General features: G+C 45.6%; 1 protein-coding gene and 1 long non-coding RNA gene across 3 annotated transcripts in view; one reads left to right on the top strand and one right to left on the bottom strand.

Annotated features, from left to right (window-relative positions):
- Positions 1-783: 783 nt before the first annotated feature.
- Positions 784-8,383, top strand: Vsx1 (visual system homeobox 1). Its single transcript, NM_001109546.1, has 5 exons — positions 784-1,395; positions 3,767-3,845; positions 4,115-4,238; positions 5,208-5,385; positions 6,563-8,383. Exons 1-5 carry the CDS (start codon positions 960-962, stop codon positions 6,853-6,855), a joined length of 1,110 nt encoding a protein of 369 aa, NP_001103016.1. The 5' UTR covers positions 784-959; the 3' UTR covers positions 6,856-8,383.
- LOC102547396 (uncharacterized) overlaps positions 2,299-15,659 on the bottom strand; it is a 33,606-nt gene continuing 20,245 nt past the window's right edge. The window contains exons 3-5 of one of the 2 annotated variants that reach the window (XR_005502640.2): positions 7,938-13,903; positions 2,513-2,607; positions 2,299-2,376 (exon numbers count right to left, since the gene is read on the bottom strand). This is a non-coding gene — a long non-coding RNA (uncharacterized LOC102547396). Of the gene's footprint in view, positions 2,377-2,512; positions 2,608-2,821; positions 3,356-7,937; positions 13,904-15,659 lie in introns of those variants that run through there. The other variant, XR_005502641.2, reaches the window with a different exon arrangement.

Here is a 15,659-nt window from a genome sequence, read left to right as displayed (position 1 = left end):
TTAGCTCCAATTTCAACAAATATGGAGTTCCTAAGTGCCAGGCAGGTTATCTTTGACTAATCATAAATCCTAACAGAAATTTGTTAGTCTCAGTGAGTAGTCCCAATAGACGGGCCTGTTTATTCCACCTCCCCGACCCCATTTAGGATTGCTGAATTAAATACGGTACACCGTTACACTAAAACAATACCCACCGCTTACATGAAATTAATTTTTCACTGGGCTGTGTATATTTCTGTTAAACCTGTCCAAGGTTTTAGTCCTCCTAGTCCACACCTACCTCTCCTTTCTCCTGCCCCTTTGCAGCACCAAGTGAATTTGGGAATAGATTGCACTCTATGGCCGAGCCCTTAAAGATCTAGTGATGGAAGGGCCTTTGGCTGGAGGGAGAGTGGCCGGCGGTGGGTTAAACACAGAGTGCTAACTTTTCTTCAGGGATTTTCAGACCGGGTGCAGGAGTTGAAGAGACTGGCGGGTGTGGTTTGGGTGGTAGTGGGGTCGGGAGTGTGTGCTTGGGAACCCTCCCTAGATCTTACAGGAGTTGGGACTGTGAGGTTTTTGAAGGCCAGGGGTGTCCAGAAGAGAGACCCACTAAGGATGTGGAACTTGTGGGTTTCACAGGAGAGGGGAGAAAATACAACCCTTGTTGCTCACTTTTCCTCTCAGTCCAGAGAATAGGGGTGGGGTTGCAGGGTAAGGAACAGCTGGAGAGAGAAAAGAGGTGACTAGGAGGACCGCCGCTGAGAGGGCAACAGCTCAGGGGAGGGGAGCTGATGGCATCTGAACCTCGCTGGTGGGCGCTTGAATGCGTCTGCTCCCTGCTGATTGGCGCCTTCAAGGCCGTCTAGGTCTCACGGACAGCTTCTCCAGCATAAAAGGGGTCGCCTGAACTGGCATCCTCCGCACAGGTGGCCAGAAAGGACTCAATTCCCCGCTGCTGGCCTAGAGGGCTGAGAAGCATGACGGGCCGGGATGGGCTTTTGGATGGGCGTTCCAGGAGTAGAGCCCTGGCGCCAGGCTGTCCCCCCACCGGCTCTCGCCTTCGAAGCTTCGCCATCAACGACCTGCTGGGATTGGAGGCAGACCTGCCGACTCCAGCGGAGCCTGGGCTAAGATCCAACTGTGAAGCTCCAGCGGAGGCAACAGGGCCAGGACCGGGGCCGGGACTCTGCGGCACCTGCCCTGCTCGCGGAGCTCTCCCGCTGGGCCTGGGCCTCCTCTGCGGCTTCGGGGCACAGCCCCCTTCCGCGACCGCCGCTCGCGCACGCTGCCTACTGCTCGCCGATCTGCGGCTTCTGCCGCCTGCAGGACCCGAGCCTGCTGTCGCCCAGAGCCCGGTCCACCCGCCGCCTGCGCTCGGCAGCCAGCAGCGCAGTGAGAACATCTCCACGTCGGGTAATTTAGTCAATGCTTCCCGCCTCCAATCCTCAAAAGGTCCAGAAGCACCTAGGTAACGCTTGGTTGCCCTCTGAGACATCCCAAATCTCCGGGCTGCTGGGATCCCAGAGGGATCTCGGACCCAAGAGACCCCTGTACATCCTGCGGGTTTCCAAACCGCAGCCTCTGCTTCCAAGCCCCATTCCTGCGGGTTGGGACAGTCACCAAAGGTTCGTTCTGATGGATCTAGTGATCAGACCCGCGGGCCCCTTTCTCTGAGCACTTAGTACCAGTTTTGGGGTGGCGAATAATCGGGAGGACTGGTGTCTGTCTCGTATCGACAGAACTGACTGGTAGTTTGAGAGGGCTGGTGGTAAGCTGAACTCTTGGCCTCTCCTGGTGCTGAGAAGGAAGTTCTGGGTCTCTAGCTTCTCTTTCTCTCTTTATCGTCTTCTACCCAATACCAACAGGCGGGAGAAGCCATTCTCTCATTCTGTTGTAGTTAGAGTTCGGTTCGGAGTTCATCTATTTTTCTACGGGAGGAGGGAATCTTAGCGTGTTGTGGGGGAAAGAAAAGGAAGCAAGACCTTCTTTCTACGGTGGGGCAAAAAACTGAGAGTCTGGGGATGCGAGCTCATAGAGACTTATGCAAAAAAAAAAAACAAAAAACAACCCAAAACAACAAAAACAAACAAAACCACAGACCCAGTGAAACTGTCCTGCAGAACACGGGCTTGGACAGAAGAGTGGATGGAGCTTGTAGCTGGCAGAGGTCTGGCCAGGGTCTTGGGGCTCTCAGCAGGGAACCGACTGCCTCTCTGTAGGGTGAGATGAAATCCTCAATTTGATGTGCTGTTAAAACCCAAAAAGCTATCTTCATAGGGTGCTTCTTTCTTTTCCGTATATTAATAAGAATAAAGGCAAAATGCAAGTAAAATTTATTCCGCGAGGGCATTTCCTGCAGAAACAGCATCACGTGACTGGCGAGAAATCCTGTCACTTTAAAAGAAAGAAGGAAACGGTTGATATTAATTTAAATACTAGATTGTAAATTCAATATGTGCAAATCTTATCATTTCCATGAATCAATATAAAACTATTTTACTCTGGGGGATATTAAGTCTTCCAGACTCACAGAATGTTTCGTATCTGCCGCAAGTCTCGGTGGCCATTTCTCATGTTCTTCTTCACCCCGAGTATCCATTGACTCGGGACACTCCAAAGCACAACCTAGAATATTATAATCCAAATATGCCGTTTCAGGGTGATATCACTGATATAGAAACAAAATTGGTAATTATTTCGTTACTTTTGTCTTTACTCAAATAAAAAAATGGTTGGGCAATTCTACTTTCTATTTTTGACTTTTTTTCTTTTATAGGACTTTTTAAATTTACATTTCATCAATGAGTCTGGCAATAGTTTAGCCTCTAGCTTTCCTTACCCTGAGATCTTTTGGTATGTTGACTATGGGTAGATAGCCTCACAGTTGAATGGTATCGTTTTCAGGGGAATGTATGCACAAGCTTCCTGGGCTATGTCTCTAAGACACGTGTGCATCAGGGCAGGGTGGACTTTGACAAAGGTTTGATGTCACAAACCCTGCTTGTCTGAAACGTCCACGTGGACATTGAGTGGAGGAGGGAGGCAGCTGGAACGGGGTGATCTGTGGAACTCTGGTTAGAAAAGACAGTTAGTAGCCTAGTAGCATTGGCTTTACAGAATATGACATTTGGATCCCAACTTCATCACAGCAACTTGACCTGTGTGATCTGGCAGGGCAATAATACCAGCTACCCTTGTCTTTTTATTTTATTTATGAAAAATAATTGAAAGCACATAGTCAGTGTCTAGAATGTGGGAATTGCTGTCTTTGGTTGTGCATATCGCTAAGTATATTTTCCTTTTCTGGCCAATAGGGCTTTTATATAATTGTAAAGTCATTTTTCATCACTAATTAATTTTTTATTTACTTTACATCCGGATCACAGACCCCCTCCCAGTCTCATTTTTACAACCCCCCCCATTACCCACTTTCCTTCTCCGAGAAGGGAAAGCCACCTTGGGTACGAGTCTACCAAGAGACATCCAGGTTCTGCAAGACTAAGAGCACCCGCTCACACTGAGGCCAAACCAGGCAGTCCAGTTAAGGGAAGGGGATTCAATGTCAGGCAACAGAGTCAGAGACAACCCCCTCTCCCTGGTCCAGTTGTCAGGGGACCCACATGAAGATCAAGCTGCGTACCTACTACAAATGTGTGAGCCTAGGTCTAGCCCCTACATGCTACTAAGTACATTGTTAGTAAACACAGCATTAACCTTCACATTAAAATGCCAAAAATAGAGCAAAAATTTCACATTTCAGAGAGTCATCTTCTTGTGCCAACAGATGGGGACAGTCCATCTGAAGAAAAGAATGACCCGAAGATGTCCCTTACCCTGGGCAAGAGGAAGAAGCGGAGACACAGGTATGGGTCCAGGCTGTCCCTCTGCCTGTGTTTCCTCAGATGGACACAGTCCTATTGTCTGTGAGAACAGCTTCTGAGAGTGTACAGAAGGCTCAGCAGTCTACTACTGGTGGGCAGTAACAGCCACACGTGTCCATTTTCAAAGATGACCTGCATTTCTCAGGAGGCTACAGGGAAACCTGTGCAACTTTAAGGGTGTGATTTTGTGCATTTGTAAATGGGTTTTTATCTCTCTGGCATATTTCATGTGTGTTTCTGGCCCTGTACAGGACGGTTTTCACTGCCCATCAACTAGAAGAACTGGAGAAGGCGTTTGGCGAGGCCCACTACCCTGATGTGTATGCTCGGGAGATGCTGGCTGTGAAAACAGAGCTCCCGGAAGACCGGATACAGGTGTCTGGTGTCCTTCCTTTCTCAGAGACCCTGCACAGAAGCTGCCAGTCACACAGGGAACAACCCATGGCCTCAGAACAGCTCAGTGTGGTCCTCTTCAGTTTAGAACAGAGAGTGATCCAATTAAAGGCGTTAAAGGGCTGCCTCTTTTTCTGCTATCATCTTCAACCGACCCTCAGATTTACACAATTGTGGGACAGCAAGATGGCCCTGCCACCAACACTTAGACCAACACTAAGTTGGATCTCTGGTACCCACTTGGTAGGAGAGCGCTAATTCATGCAAATTGTTCTCTGACACATGTGTGCGGCGGGATACCGACTTCTACACTCGTGCACACAAAACTAATGAAGATGTCACAATGAAAATGTTATTTTAAAAAAACTCACACAATTAGATGTTATACTAGAGACCGCATGAAGGTATATTAGTTAAACTGTTTGTCGCTCATCTTCAGTTCTTAAAGACATCAGCGTATATAGCCCGAGTTGCACTGTGCTGTCTCTATGTCATATGTCTTATCCACCGGGAAAGTTTTCTTGCACTGGTAGATACGCTCATTGGAAAAGTTGCCAGTGATTCACTGCTCTAAGTTTCAGGATATCTTGTCGTACTGTTTAGATTAATGTGCTTTTCTATTAGGGAAATAGCAGCAATCAATTAATCTAAGAGTTGTGAACTTTCTAATCAGAAAACCCAGGAAACACTGTAGGAAACCCTGTACACACTGCAGGAAAGGGTCCCTTCATTCTTTGTCTTGGCTTCCTAACTCCTTAGAAAACATCAACGGAAGTGGCTCCAACCTTATGTCCACAATGCTGAGTCCTTGTTGGTTTGGAGGGCTGTTGTCATGCTGGCCTGTGGCCAAGGGGTGGGGAATGCTCCCTTTGTAGACCCAGAGTCTAGGAACCCATGGGCTTCTCTAGGCACTCCTTTGAGCCTCTCCGTCTCCCCTCTGCCTCTAACCAGGTCTGGTTCCAGAACCGGAGGGCCAAGTGGCGGAAGCGAGAGAAGCGCTGGGGTGGCAGCAGTGTGATGGCTGAGTACGGGCTCTACGGAGCCATGGTGCGTCACTGCATTCCGTTGCCGGACTCCGTGCTCAACTCTGCAGACAGCCTGCAGGGCTCCTGTGCACCCTGGCTTCTGGGTAAGTGGTGGCTGAGAGCAAGACCAAAGAGGTGAGTCGTGTTCTCACCACCGATATGGTGGTCTCAGGTTTAGGCCCAGTCTGGACTCTTCTTTTTCTTTAATTATGAGCCTTCATTTTCTCTCGAAACTATGGAGGTAATGTGTGGGGAAATCCCTTTAGGCCATTCACATTGTACCCATGTATCCACAACTTGTAAGTGGACAGATAAACTTGTATCTTGTTTGATACATGTTATCAAAGCAGTGAATGCTATTAGAAAGTGTGGGAGCTATATGGTTTAGAGTGCGGGTTAAAAGGGCCACGCAGAGCAGGGAGAATCTAGGTCATTCCATTCTGTCTGCAGTGCTGAAGCAGTAGGTCAAGTCCTGGTCCTGATTTAACAAACATGCCCTAGAGAGTGCTTCTGTTGAAGAGGTCAAGTGCTTTCCGAGCTCTTACCCCTTTCTGTGCTGCTTGGGTTCAGAGTTTGCAAGCATGGGTTACAAGATCATTATTATGAGTAAATTAGTTAGGTGGATCATAGTGGGATTTTAGGCTGGGAAAGTTCAATAGTTTTTCTGCCAGGTGCTGGGCTGAGAACCGGAGATAGCGTGGTTAATATAGTCTGAACTTTGCCTAAGGACCATAGAGATTAGAGAGAAGCAGAGGTGGGTAGACAGCCAAGCCTGGTTCTCTGAAATCACACAAATAAGGGTGCTTGCTGGCATCCATGGGACCTCAATAATACTCAAGCAAGTGTTGAGCAGGAATCGTTCTGTCCTCTAAACGAGCGTCAAGTCACAGCATCACCCCACAAAGCATGTTGAAGGAGTGACTGCTGACAGAACTTTTCAAACTCTAATGCCGGGAGTTAGCTTCCTGGCTGCTCTCCTCTAGGCCCCAGAGGAACACTGAGAAAGAAAATTTTAGACGGACTGAAAGAACAGTGACAAGGAAGGAATGTACTTAATTGCTGAATTTGAAAATATTTTTGAGTCTGGTGTGGTGCCCATGCCTTTGATCTGTCTGAGTAATCGGGAGGCCGAGGCAGAGGAAGGCAGATTACTGTGCATTTGAGGTGAGCCTGGTGTTCATAGCAAGATCCAGGACAGTCAGGACAATATAGAAAAACCCTGTCTTAAAACAAAACAAAACAAAAATTTTACTGTTGTTGTTTTTCCTTTTTGTTTTCCAGGGATGCATAAAAAGTCTACAGAGATGAGGAAACCTGAAAGTGAAGAGAAGTTGGCAGGACTCTGGGAGTTGGACCATCTCAGAAAGGGTGCTAAGAAGGATGAGGATGGACCTGAGAGGGGACCAGGCAAAGCGAGCCTGAACCCTGAGGGCAGCTTGGAAGATGTGGCCATTGACCTGTCCAGCTCTTCCAGGCAGGAGACTAAGAAAATGCCCTCAGGGTCCAGTACTCAGGGATGTACCCACGCCCCAGGGCCGCAGGTGCTCCAGCCCCCACAGGTGGGAGCCTCATGAGACTCACAGATTGCGCCCCCAAAAGTTGGAAAAAACGTGTATTTCTCAGGAGTACTTTTCAGGAGGCAGGTCCAAGACAAACACCTTCAGTTTGATTTTCTTCCTGAAACGATCTGGATAAAAAGGCAACACTACAACGCTGAATATATAACGACTTAGGGAAAGTCCCACTTAATTCTAGAGTGGAGAACATCCATGCAACCTCTCAAGCTAGTCAACTTGGTTTTCTTTCATTTTTCTTTTGTAGAATTTGGACATGGAAGATTTGAAGTTCAACGATAATTTTAGGGATAGAGTATGATGAGGCTCAGTTAATAGCACACGTGAAGGCCTGGATTTAATACCCAGCACCGTGGAAAACAGATGTAGTAGCTCACACCTGTAATCCCAGCACTCAGGGGGTGGAGACAAGAGGTCCGACATTCAAGAGCATCCCAGTTTGGGGGGGGGAGATTATTACTACATGGCATTAATTAAAATGTAGTTGAATCATTAAATGGCTGGTCTGACCTCCTCACACTAAGTTAGAATAGTTGCTTTGTTGAAACAGGGTCTTGCTGTGCAGCCCAGGCTAGCCTCATTTTCATGATCTCCTGCTTCAGCCTCCCCAGTGCTGGGTTACAGGTGTGAAAATAATTGTTTTACATTCCTAGGAGAAGCCTCTAAACAGAGGAATGAATGAATGAATGAATGAATGAATGAACGCTATACTACAGTTCCTTGAGCTGGGTCTAGAACATCCCCATCTTTGTGATAGGTGGTAATTTTGTGTTCTCAGTCACTTGATAGGCCTTGAATATTCAATGTATAAACAGCAAAGAAAGCCATATGCCTCTCCTCCTCTGAAGTCACCCGGAGTTGTGTTTAAGCAATTGTTAAATGTCTGCAGACTGTCTGAAGGTCGGACCCAACTTATTGTTTTTTGTTTTTTGTTTTTTTGTTTTGTTTTTTTTTTTTGAGTTTATGTTTGAAAGCACTTTAGTGAATTGGATTCATGAATGTTTTCTTTCCAGTATTTCCTTTCCCATTTATTTATTATTTAAAAAATAAATGTGTGTTGTGTCTGGCGCAAAGCTACTTACTGGCCGCTCAATAGACTCTCCCTTCATGTCCCTTTTAAGTCTGGAAACGTGCAGAGCACGATGTCTTTCAGGCTGCAGGACTCAGCGCAGGGTCTATGTAGTGTCTGGAGCAGGAGCCCTGGCTGAGCCAGCTTTTGGAGCTCAGAGTCTGAAGAAGCGTTGTCAGTTTTATGCAGCTTCCTCTGCAGGTTATCTCAGGAACACATCAGGTTGGGCTGCCCCCACCTCCACCCCCAGTCTCTCTAGATAAGAAAATGGGCAGTCTCTTCCTTTAGTCTGTTTTTATCCCATGCTAGTTCTGTAGTGTTACACTCTATATTAGTGAAGTATTAACCCTGTGAGATGATGGCGAAATGTTACTAAGGGAGAGAAACCCTTGCGGGGAAAGATACAAGGAGAAATAAAGATGTTTAAAGTACACTGAAAATGAAATAAATAACATTCGACAACTGGTTCTGAATAGTCATGTGAACCATGGACAAAAGTCTCTGAAATGTTATAAGGAAAAAGGAGATATCAAAAATGGTATGAGACATATGTCACTTGTGCCGCTGGGTCTTCATGTGGGACTTCTAAAGTGGGAGCAGGGGCTGTGTCTGATCTCAGTGCCTCCCTTCGCCTCCCTCTCCCCTAACTGCACCTAGTCTCACTGCAGCTTGACATGCCGAGGCTGACTGATACCCATGTGAGGTTTCCCCTTTTCTGAGGAGAAGGGTAGTGGGGGAGGGATGGATGATAGGGAGGGGAGGGGAAAGAGAAGAACTGGGGGAAAGGGAGAAGCTTCGATCAGGAGATAAAGTAAATAAATAACTTAATAATTGAAAAATGGCATGAGAGAAGAGGAAAACCATATATTTGAATGTATACATTCCTACGTGTATATATGTATCAATAGTTTTCTTTTTTCCTTGACACAGACTTTTGCTATGATCCCTCTGCCTCAACTTCCTCAGTAGCTGGACCACAGTTATGTGTCATTGTGATCCCCCAGCTAAAGCTAGGTTAAATGTGTAAGAAAAACACTAGAGCCCAGTGTGGTGGTATCTGGAGGCTGGGCCAGAGGATCTCAGGTTCTAGGTTAGCCTTTGCTACAGAGTGAGGCTTTTTTGTTTTTTGTTTTTTTTTTGGTTCTTTTTTTCGGAGCTGGGGACTGAACCCAGGGCCTTGCGCTTCCTAGGCAAGCGCTCTACCACTGAGCTAAATCCCCAACCCCTGTTTTTTTTTTTAAACCCAAGACAGGGTCTCACTATATAGCTCTGGCTGGCTTAGAACTCAAAACGTACCAGGCAGGCCTCTGCTTTGCCTCTGCTTCTTAAGTGCTGAGATTAAAGGCCTGGCCATGAGATCTTGTTTAAAAAAAATAACAAATAAAAATAAAGTCACTATTTGCAACTAAAATGACCAATATGTTTATTAATTTGTTTTAAAACTCATAAAAAAAAGGGGGGGGCTGGGGAGCAGGTGGCTAAGAACACTCATTGCTCTGGCAGGGGACTGGGGTCATACTCAGCACTCACGTGCAAGCTGGAACTCCAGTTGTGGGCGACACAATGTCCTCTTTCAGGTTTTGTGGGAATTAGGAATGTGAATTACACAGACGTGTATGCAGAACGAATACCCCCATACATAAATAAAATAAAATAACAACAAAATTCAAACCCATACCGCTTTTATTAGGGAAAAATCTACATACGGTACATTTTCTGAGGAAACGCACGCTACTAACATCAAGTCAGCAAAAGTGCGAAATATTAAGATCATTAAGCAAGGACTCCATAAAACACTGTCTGTGGGTCGATGGTTCAGCCACTGCAAATTCTTAAAAGTTAAACAAAACATTTTAAAGGTATGGAAATTGCTCTTGTACACAGAAAAATAAAGTAGAAAGATTTCTAACACATCATCATAACTCTAGAACCCCCAAAAGTTAACACAATGCACCTTCCGGCTCTATTTAGCTCCATAAATGGAAATGTGAAATTTGCACATAATTATCAATATTTACAGCCCAACAGGATACAGAATACAGAATATAGACATGTTCTTTGCATGCAGGTCTACTCCAAGCACACAAAAGTATTTTGATATTATATATAACCTGGTAATGCTAAGGTATTTTAATGTTATGAAGGAAATTGGTTATACATTTATTAGTATCTCAAACTATAAGATAAGTTTGTATTGATATTGAAAATACTAAACAGGAGCTGGTGAAATTGCTTAATGAATAAAATGTTGGCTGTGCAAGCATGAGGTCTGGAGTTTGGGTCCCCAAAGTCCATGTAAATGCTAGGTAGGCGGGGTTGGAGATTTAGCTCAGTGGTAGAGCGCTTGCCTAGCAAGCTCAAGGCCCTGGGTTCGGTCCTCAGCTCCGGAAAAAAAAAGTGCTAGGTAGGCATGGGGGTCTGCCTGTCATCTGGCACTTAGGAGGCCAAAACGGGATCCCCAGGGCAAGCTGGCTTGTTAGAGTAGCCATAATTGGTGAGCTGTAACTTCAGTGAGAGGCTCTGCCTCAGAAAATAAGTGGGAAGCAATAGACAAAGATGCCCAACATTAATTTTAGGTCTGTGCATACACACACATACATACATGCATGGGAACCCTCCTTACAGGTGCACCCACACACGTGTGAGCGCATAGACACAAACTCACACCACACATGTACATAGGTACCCACAGAGGAAAAGCACTCCATAAATTACTCAGCTCGTAACCAGGTGTGATGGTGCACGGTGATATATCTGACAGCCAGGAGGATGATGGAGAAGGATTGGGAGCTCAAGGGTGGCTTCTCACAGGAACAAAAAAAGTAACTGACACAGTGTCCTTGTAGACCTGGCATATATCCTCCCACATGGCTCAGTCCCTTCTAGATGACTTACCACATCTAACATGGTGTACCTGCCAGGTGAATGGCTGCAGGGTGTGTTATTTAGGAAACAAGGGAGAACAAATGCATGTTCACTTACCTATATTCTGATTTATGGTTGAGTGGATCAATCTATGGATAGGGAACAAAATGGTATGGAGAAAGAAGGCAGACCACAAATAAAAAAAGCAGGGAGGGCTGTAGAGGTGGCTCAGAGGTTAAGAGCACTGACTGCTCTTCCAGAGGTCTTGAGTTCAATTCCCAGCAACCACATGGTGGCTCACAACCATCTGTAATGGGATGCTCTTCTGGTGTGTCTGAAGACAGTGACAGTGTACACACATGCATAAAATAAATAAATCTTAAAAAAAAAAGACAGGGAGGAGGAGAACTTACCCAATCAAGCTGAAAAGCCCACTAATTTCTAAATAAAATCAAGAGACTGTGGTGAGTCTCATGTAAGCCAAAGTGTCGAAAGTCTTCATGGGTTTGTCTCTCACCCTTATACCTTTAATCTACCTGAAAGTGTTTTCCTCTGAGCCAAAATGTTGAGGCCCAGTTTCATTTTCCCCTCTATAGACAATAAAAAATTGTCCCAGTGTCCCATCAGACAGCCACCTTCCCCATTCTCATCCAGCTATTGTGAAATGTTCTTCCTGTTCTCCAACTTAAATGTCTGCTCTCTGAGGCTCTTACTACTGGCTGATTCTATAAGAGTGCCCAGACTGCTGCATATCCTGTTCTGGTGGGGGATCAGTTAAGGGTGGGTTTTGTATGTCCCCCAAAGGCCATGCATAAAAGCTCCTGCCAGCCAGTGGCACATTGGGAAGTGACAGAGACTTTGAGAGGCAGGGTCCGGTGGAAGGGACTTAGGTCACTGGAATTGTGTCCTTGAAGGGCTATTAGGTTCCTGACCTTCCTTTCTTCCCAACCACTATGAATTGGCCAAGCTCCGTGGCACTGTACTCAGGCTCAGCACCGGGAGGCTAGCAACTCTGCAGTGAAAACTTTGAATTCTAGGTCAAATTAAACCCTTCCCATATGTTGATGGACTCAGGGTTTTTTTGTTTTGTTTTGTTTTTGTCATTGTGATAAGCTGGCTAAGAGGCTAACGGGATCACCTTTAGGAGAACCCTTGAACGCTGCTGAAGTTAGGTCACTGGAGAACTCCGAGGTTTTATCCTGCTCTCAGATTACCTATGGCTTTTCTTTATGGGTTCCTGAAACGCTTAAGGTTCTACAGATTCAGGCTGGAGATCCTGAGCCTTCCGGTTTCCTTACTTTAGTTCCCACCTTTGTTACTTTGTTGACAGAACAGAAAACCATACTTCTGACAAACAGGCAGAACAATCTGGTCTGGAGGGCAGCTCCTCTCAAGTGCCTTAGCCTTGGCTGAAGAAACAGATATCCTCAGGTTTCTATGGGGTTTACTGGTTTCAAGCTAACAAGTTTCATGTAGGGGAAAAGACTTTAGAACCCCGTTTATCACAAATGGCACACTGGTGCCACCTACTGGCAGGTCTAGTAAATGTGCATCTACTCTGACTCGGTGTCCATTGTAAAGCCATATATTTTTGCATTAGAGAATTTTTCTGTACTTTTCTATCCAGCCCTCCCAGTCGCCCTCAACACCACCAGCCTTGTTTTCTCTCTGATCTCTGATCTCCACACAAGCTTTGAAATGTCTTGGTTTCCAAGTGCGGTCCATCACCCTTCGAAGATTTTGTTTGGCTTTATATCGACATTTCAGGATTTCTCTTTCATTCCCTTCCAACAAAGACTCTCTACTCTTTGTTGGAATGGAGAAAGTGAGTTTCTTGCTAGCACTGACCTCTCTCTCCCAACTGCAGACAAAATGTGATTGCTGCTTCACACCCTGCTGTCAGCTTTCCCTGCTGTGATGGACCTTGCCCTCAAACTGAGCCAAAAACAAACCTTTTTCTTTTCTTTTTTTTCTTTTCCTTTTTCTTTTTTTACAGGCATTGACCACAGTAACAAGAAAAGATCTACCAGTGGTCATTTCAAGAACCAGATAGTGTTTGTTATCCAGAGTTACTGTGTTGTGCAGTGGATCTATTGTTACCATAGCAACAACAAAGCTAGGTTGTTGTAAGTGATGGTTTTCAATGTATTTAACCTGCTTGAGTCCATGATTTTTGAAGTCCTTCATTGATAGCAGAAATTTTGCAGCTTTCAACCTCTCTGTGTTCTCTTTTCTAGAAACTCTAAATGTGTGTGTGTGTGTGTGTGTGTGTGTGTCCATCCCACATTCTGTCTCTGTGTCCTCTTTTCCAAAGTTTGTATCTTTTTGACTCTGCTATATATTATAATTTGATGGGGGGGGTTATTTAGCTCAAAGTTATTACTAGGATAGAGTTAGAATATGTCCCTTAATCCTATTTTATATTTTCTACCTTATTATCCTTATTTGCTCTTTCCCCATTACACCTACTCTTTCGTTGTTGTTGTTGCTATCGCTGTTTTTTTTTTTGTTTGTTTGTTTTTGTTTTTCCGGAGCTGGGGATCGAACCCAGGGCCTTGCACTTCCTAGGCAAGTGCTCTACCACTGAGCTAAATCCCCAGCCCCGCTATTGCTGTTTTGAGGCAGGAACTTACTGTGTGTCTCTGGCTAGCCTGGAACTTGATATGTAGACCCGGCTGAGCTCAAACTCACAGAGATCTGTCCGCTTCTGTTTCCGCCCCTCACATGTTAGGATTAAAGGTGTGGGCACCATATCTGGCCACTCTTAGGTTTTCTTGTTCGAGCCTCGCTGTGAACTCCAGCTGGGCTTCAGCTCCCAGACTTAAACGGTCCTTCGGTCTCAGCGTCCTGAACAGACGGCTCTGCTTCGCTGTTGTTTGTTTGTTGTTCCTGTTTACAAACTTTGCTCCAATCCTTTCACTGCATGCACTTTCACCTACAAACATGTTTCTGCCACCATCGCTAGGTGCGAGGTAGTCACACCACACCTTCATCTAGAAAAGGCCTTTGGTGCACTTCTTCTCCACGACTTTCAGCCAAAAGCCTGAAGGTTTCCCTGAGTGTTCTGCTGCTTATCTGGGTCCTTCTCAAGCCACTTGCAACTTCTGCACACAACTTTTAAAAAGAAAAAAAAAGACTTATTTATTTATGTGTGTGAGTGTACTACCTGCATGTACCTGCATGTACCTGAACCCCAGAAAAGGGTATCAGGCCCCATTATAGATGACTGTGAGTCACCGTGTGGTTGCTGGGAATTGAACTCAGGACCTCTGGAAGGCCATGCAATGCTCTTAACCACTGAGCCACCTCTCCAGCACCATCTATCTGAACCTGGAGCTACACTTGTTTTCTTTCTTTCCACTGTACTTACCTGCCACCTGCTGGGGGCTTTTCCTTCAGTTTCTTTTTAATCGTGGCATTCATGTGTCCTAACTTATCATATTTTAAAAGTAAATATAATTGTTCATTCATAAATGAAATCTACTTATTAACTAATTAAATTTCATATGCTCAGTTGATCATATATATTAACTATGTGCCTTGAACATTAAAAAAACAGATCTCTCCTGAAGGAAAGACCATCCAGAGACTGCCACACCTGGGGAACCATCCCACATACAGTCTCTAAACCCAGATTCTATTGCAGATGCTAAGAAGTGCAAGCTGGCAGGAGACTGACAGACCTGTCTCCTGAGAGGCTCTGCCAGAGCCTGACAAATACAGAGGTGGATGCTCACAGCCAACCATTGGACTGAGAATGGGGTCCCCATTGGAGGAGTTAAAGAAAGGACTGAAGTAGCTGAAGGGGCTTGCAACCCCATAGGAAGAACAACACCAATCAACCAGACCCCCCAGAGCTCCCAGGGACTAAACCACCAATCAAAGAGTACACATGGGGGGGACCCATGGCTCCAGCCGCATATGTAGCAGAGGATGGCATTGTCAGGCATCAATGGGAGGGGAGGCCCTTGTTCCTGTGAAGGCTCAGTGCACCAGTGTAGGGGAATGCCAGGGCAGGGAGGCAGGAGAGAGTGGGTGGGTGGTGGGTGGGAGAGCACCCTCACAGAAGCAGGGGGAGGAGGGATGGGATGGGGGACTCTGGAGGGGGAACCTGGAAAGGAGATAACATTTGAAATGTAAATAAAGGGGGCTGGAGAGATGGCTCAGAGGTTAAGAGCACTGTCTGCTCTTCCAGAGGTCCTGAGTTCAATTCCCAGCAACCACATGGTGGCTCACAACCATCTATAATCAGGTCTGGTGCCCTCTTCTGGCCTGCAGGCACATACATGTAGGCAGAAAGCTATATGATGTATACATAATAAATAAATAAATGTTTAAAAAAAAAGAAATGTAAATAAAGAAAATATCCAATATAAAACAAAACAAAACAACAACAAAAATCTGGTCTCTCATCTGTTTATCCAGAGTCAGAATCCTTGAGGTTAGAACTATTAAACTACTTCTTCTGGTCATCCTGTATTCATGAATTATTTTGAGACTGTCCTCAGGGTGTGAAGTATTGAAGCAGTTTTCCTGGCCTGGACTTCTTTCAATGGTGGCATCCTTTAAGGAATGTCTTGCGTTCTAGTTGATTTGTCCTGGGGCAGGCCTACTCAGGACAGAAATAGCTTTGAAGGTCAGGGTAGACTTTTACCACCTGGTGGCTTTGTCGGTCAGTTGTACAATTCCTTGGGGGTCTGTAAATGTTGACACTGCTTAGAGCCTGATCAGCAAACACACATCCTCAGGTCCTCAGGGCTGGGCCATGTTTAATTGCTGTCTGGAGCTGCCCAGAAAACCAGCAGGTACTTTCTGCCTCAGCCTTGCCTGTGGCCTGTTTACAAGTCACACCTGCCCATAAATCTTCCTA

Source organism: Rattus norvegicus, chromosome 3, assembly GCF_036323735.1.
Source record: "Rattus norvegicus strain BN/NHsdMcwi chromosome 3, GRCr8, whole genome shotgun sequence".
Taxonomy (NCBI): Eukaryota; Metazoa; Chordata; class Mammalia; order Rodentia; family Muridae; genus Rattus; species Rattus norvegicus.
The sequence above is the reverse complement of the archived record's forward strand: the minus strand, read 5'-3'. Positions and strand labels throughout refer to the sequence as shown.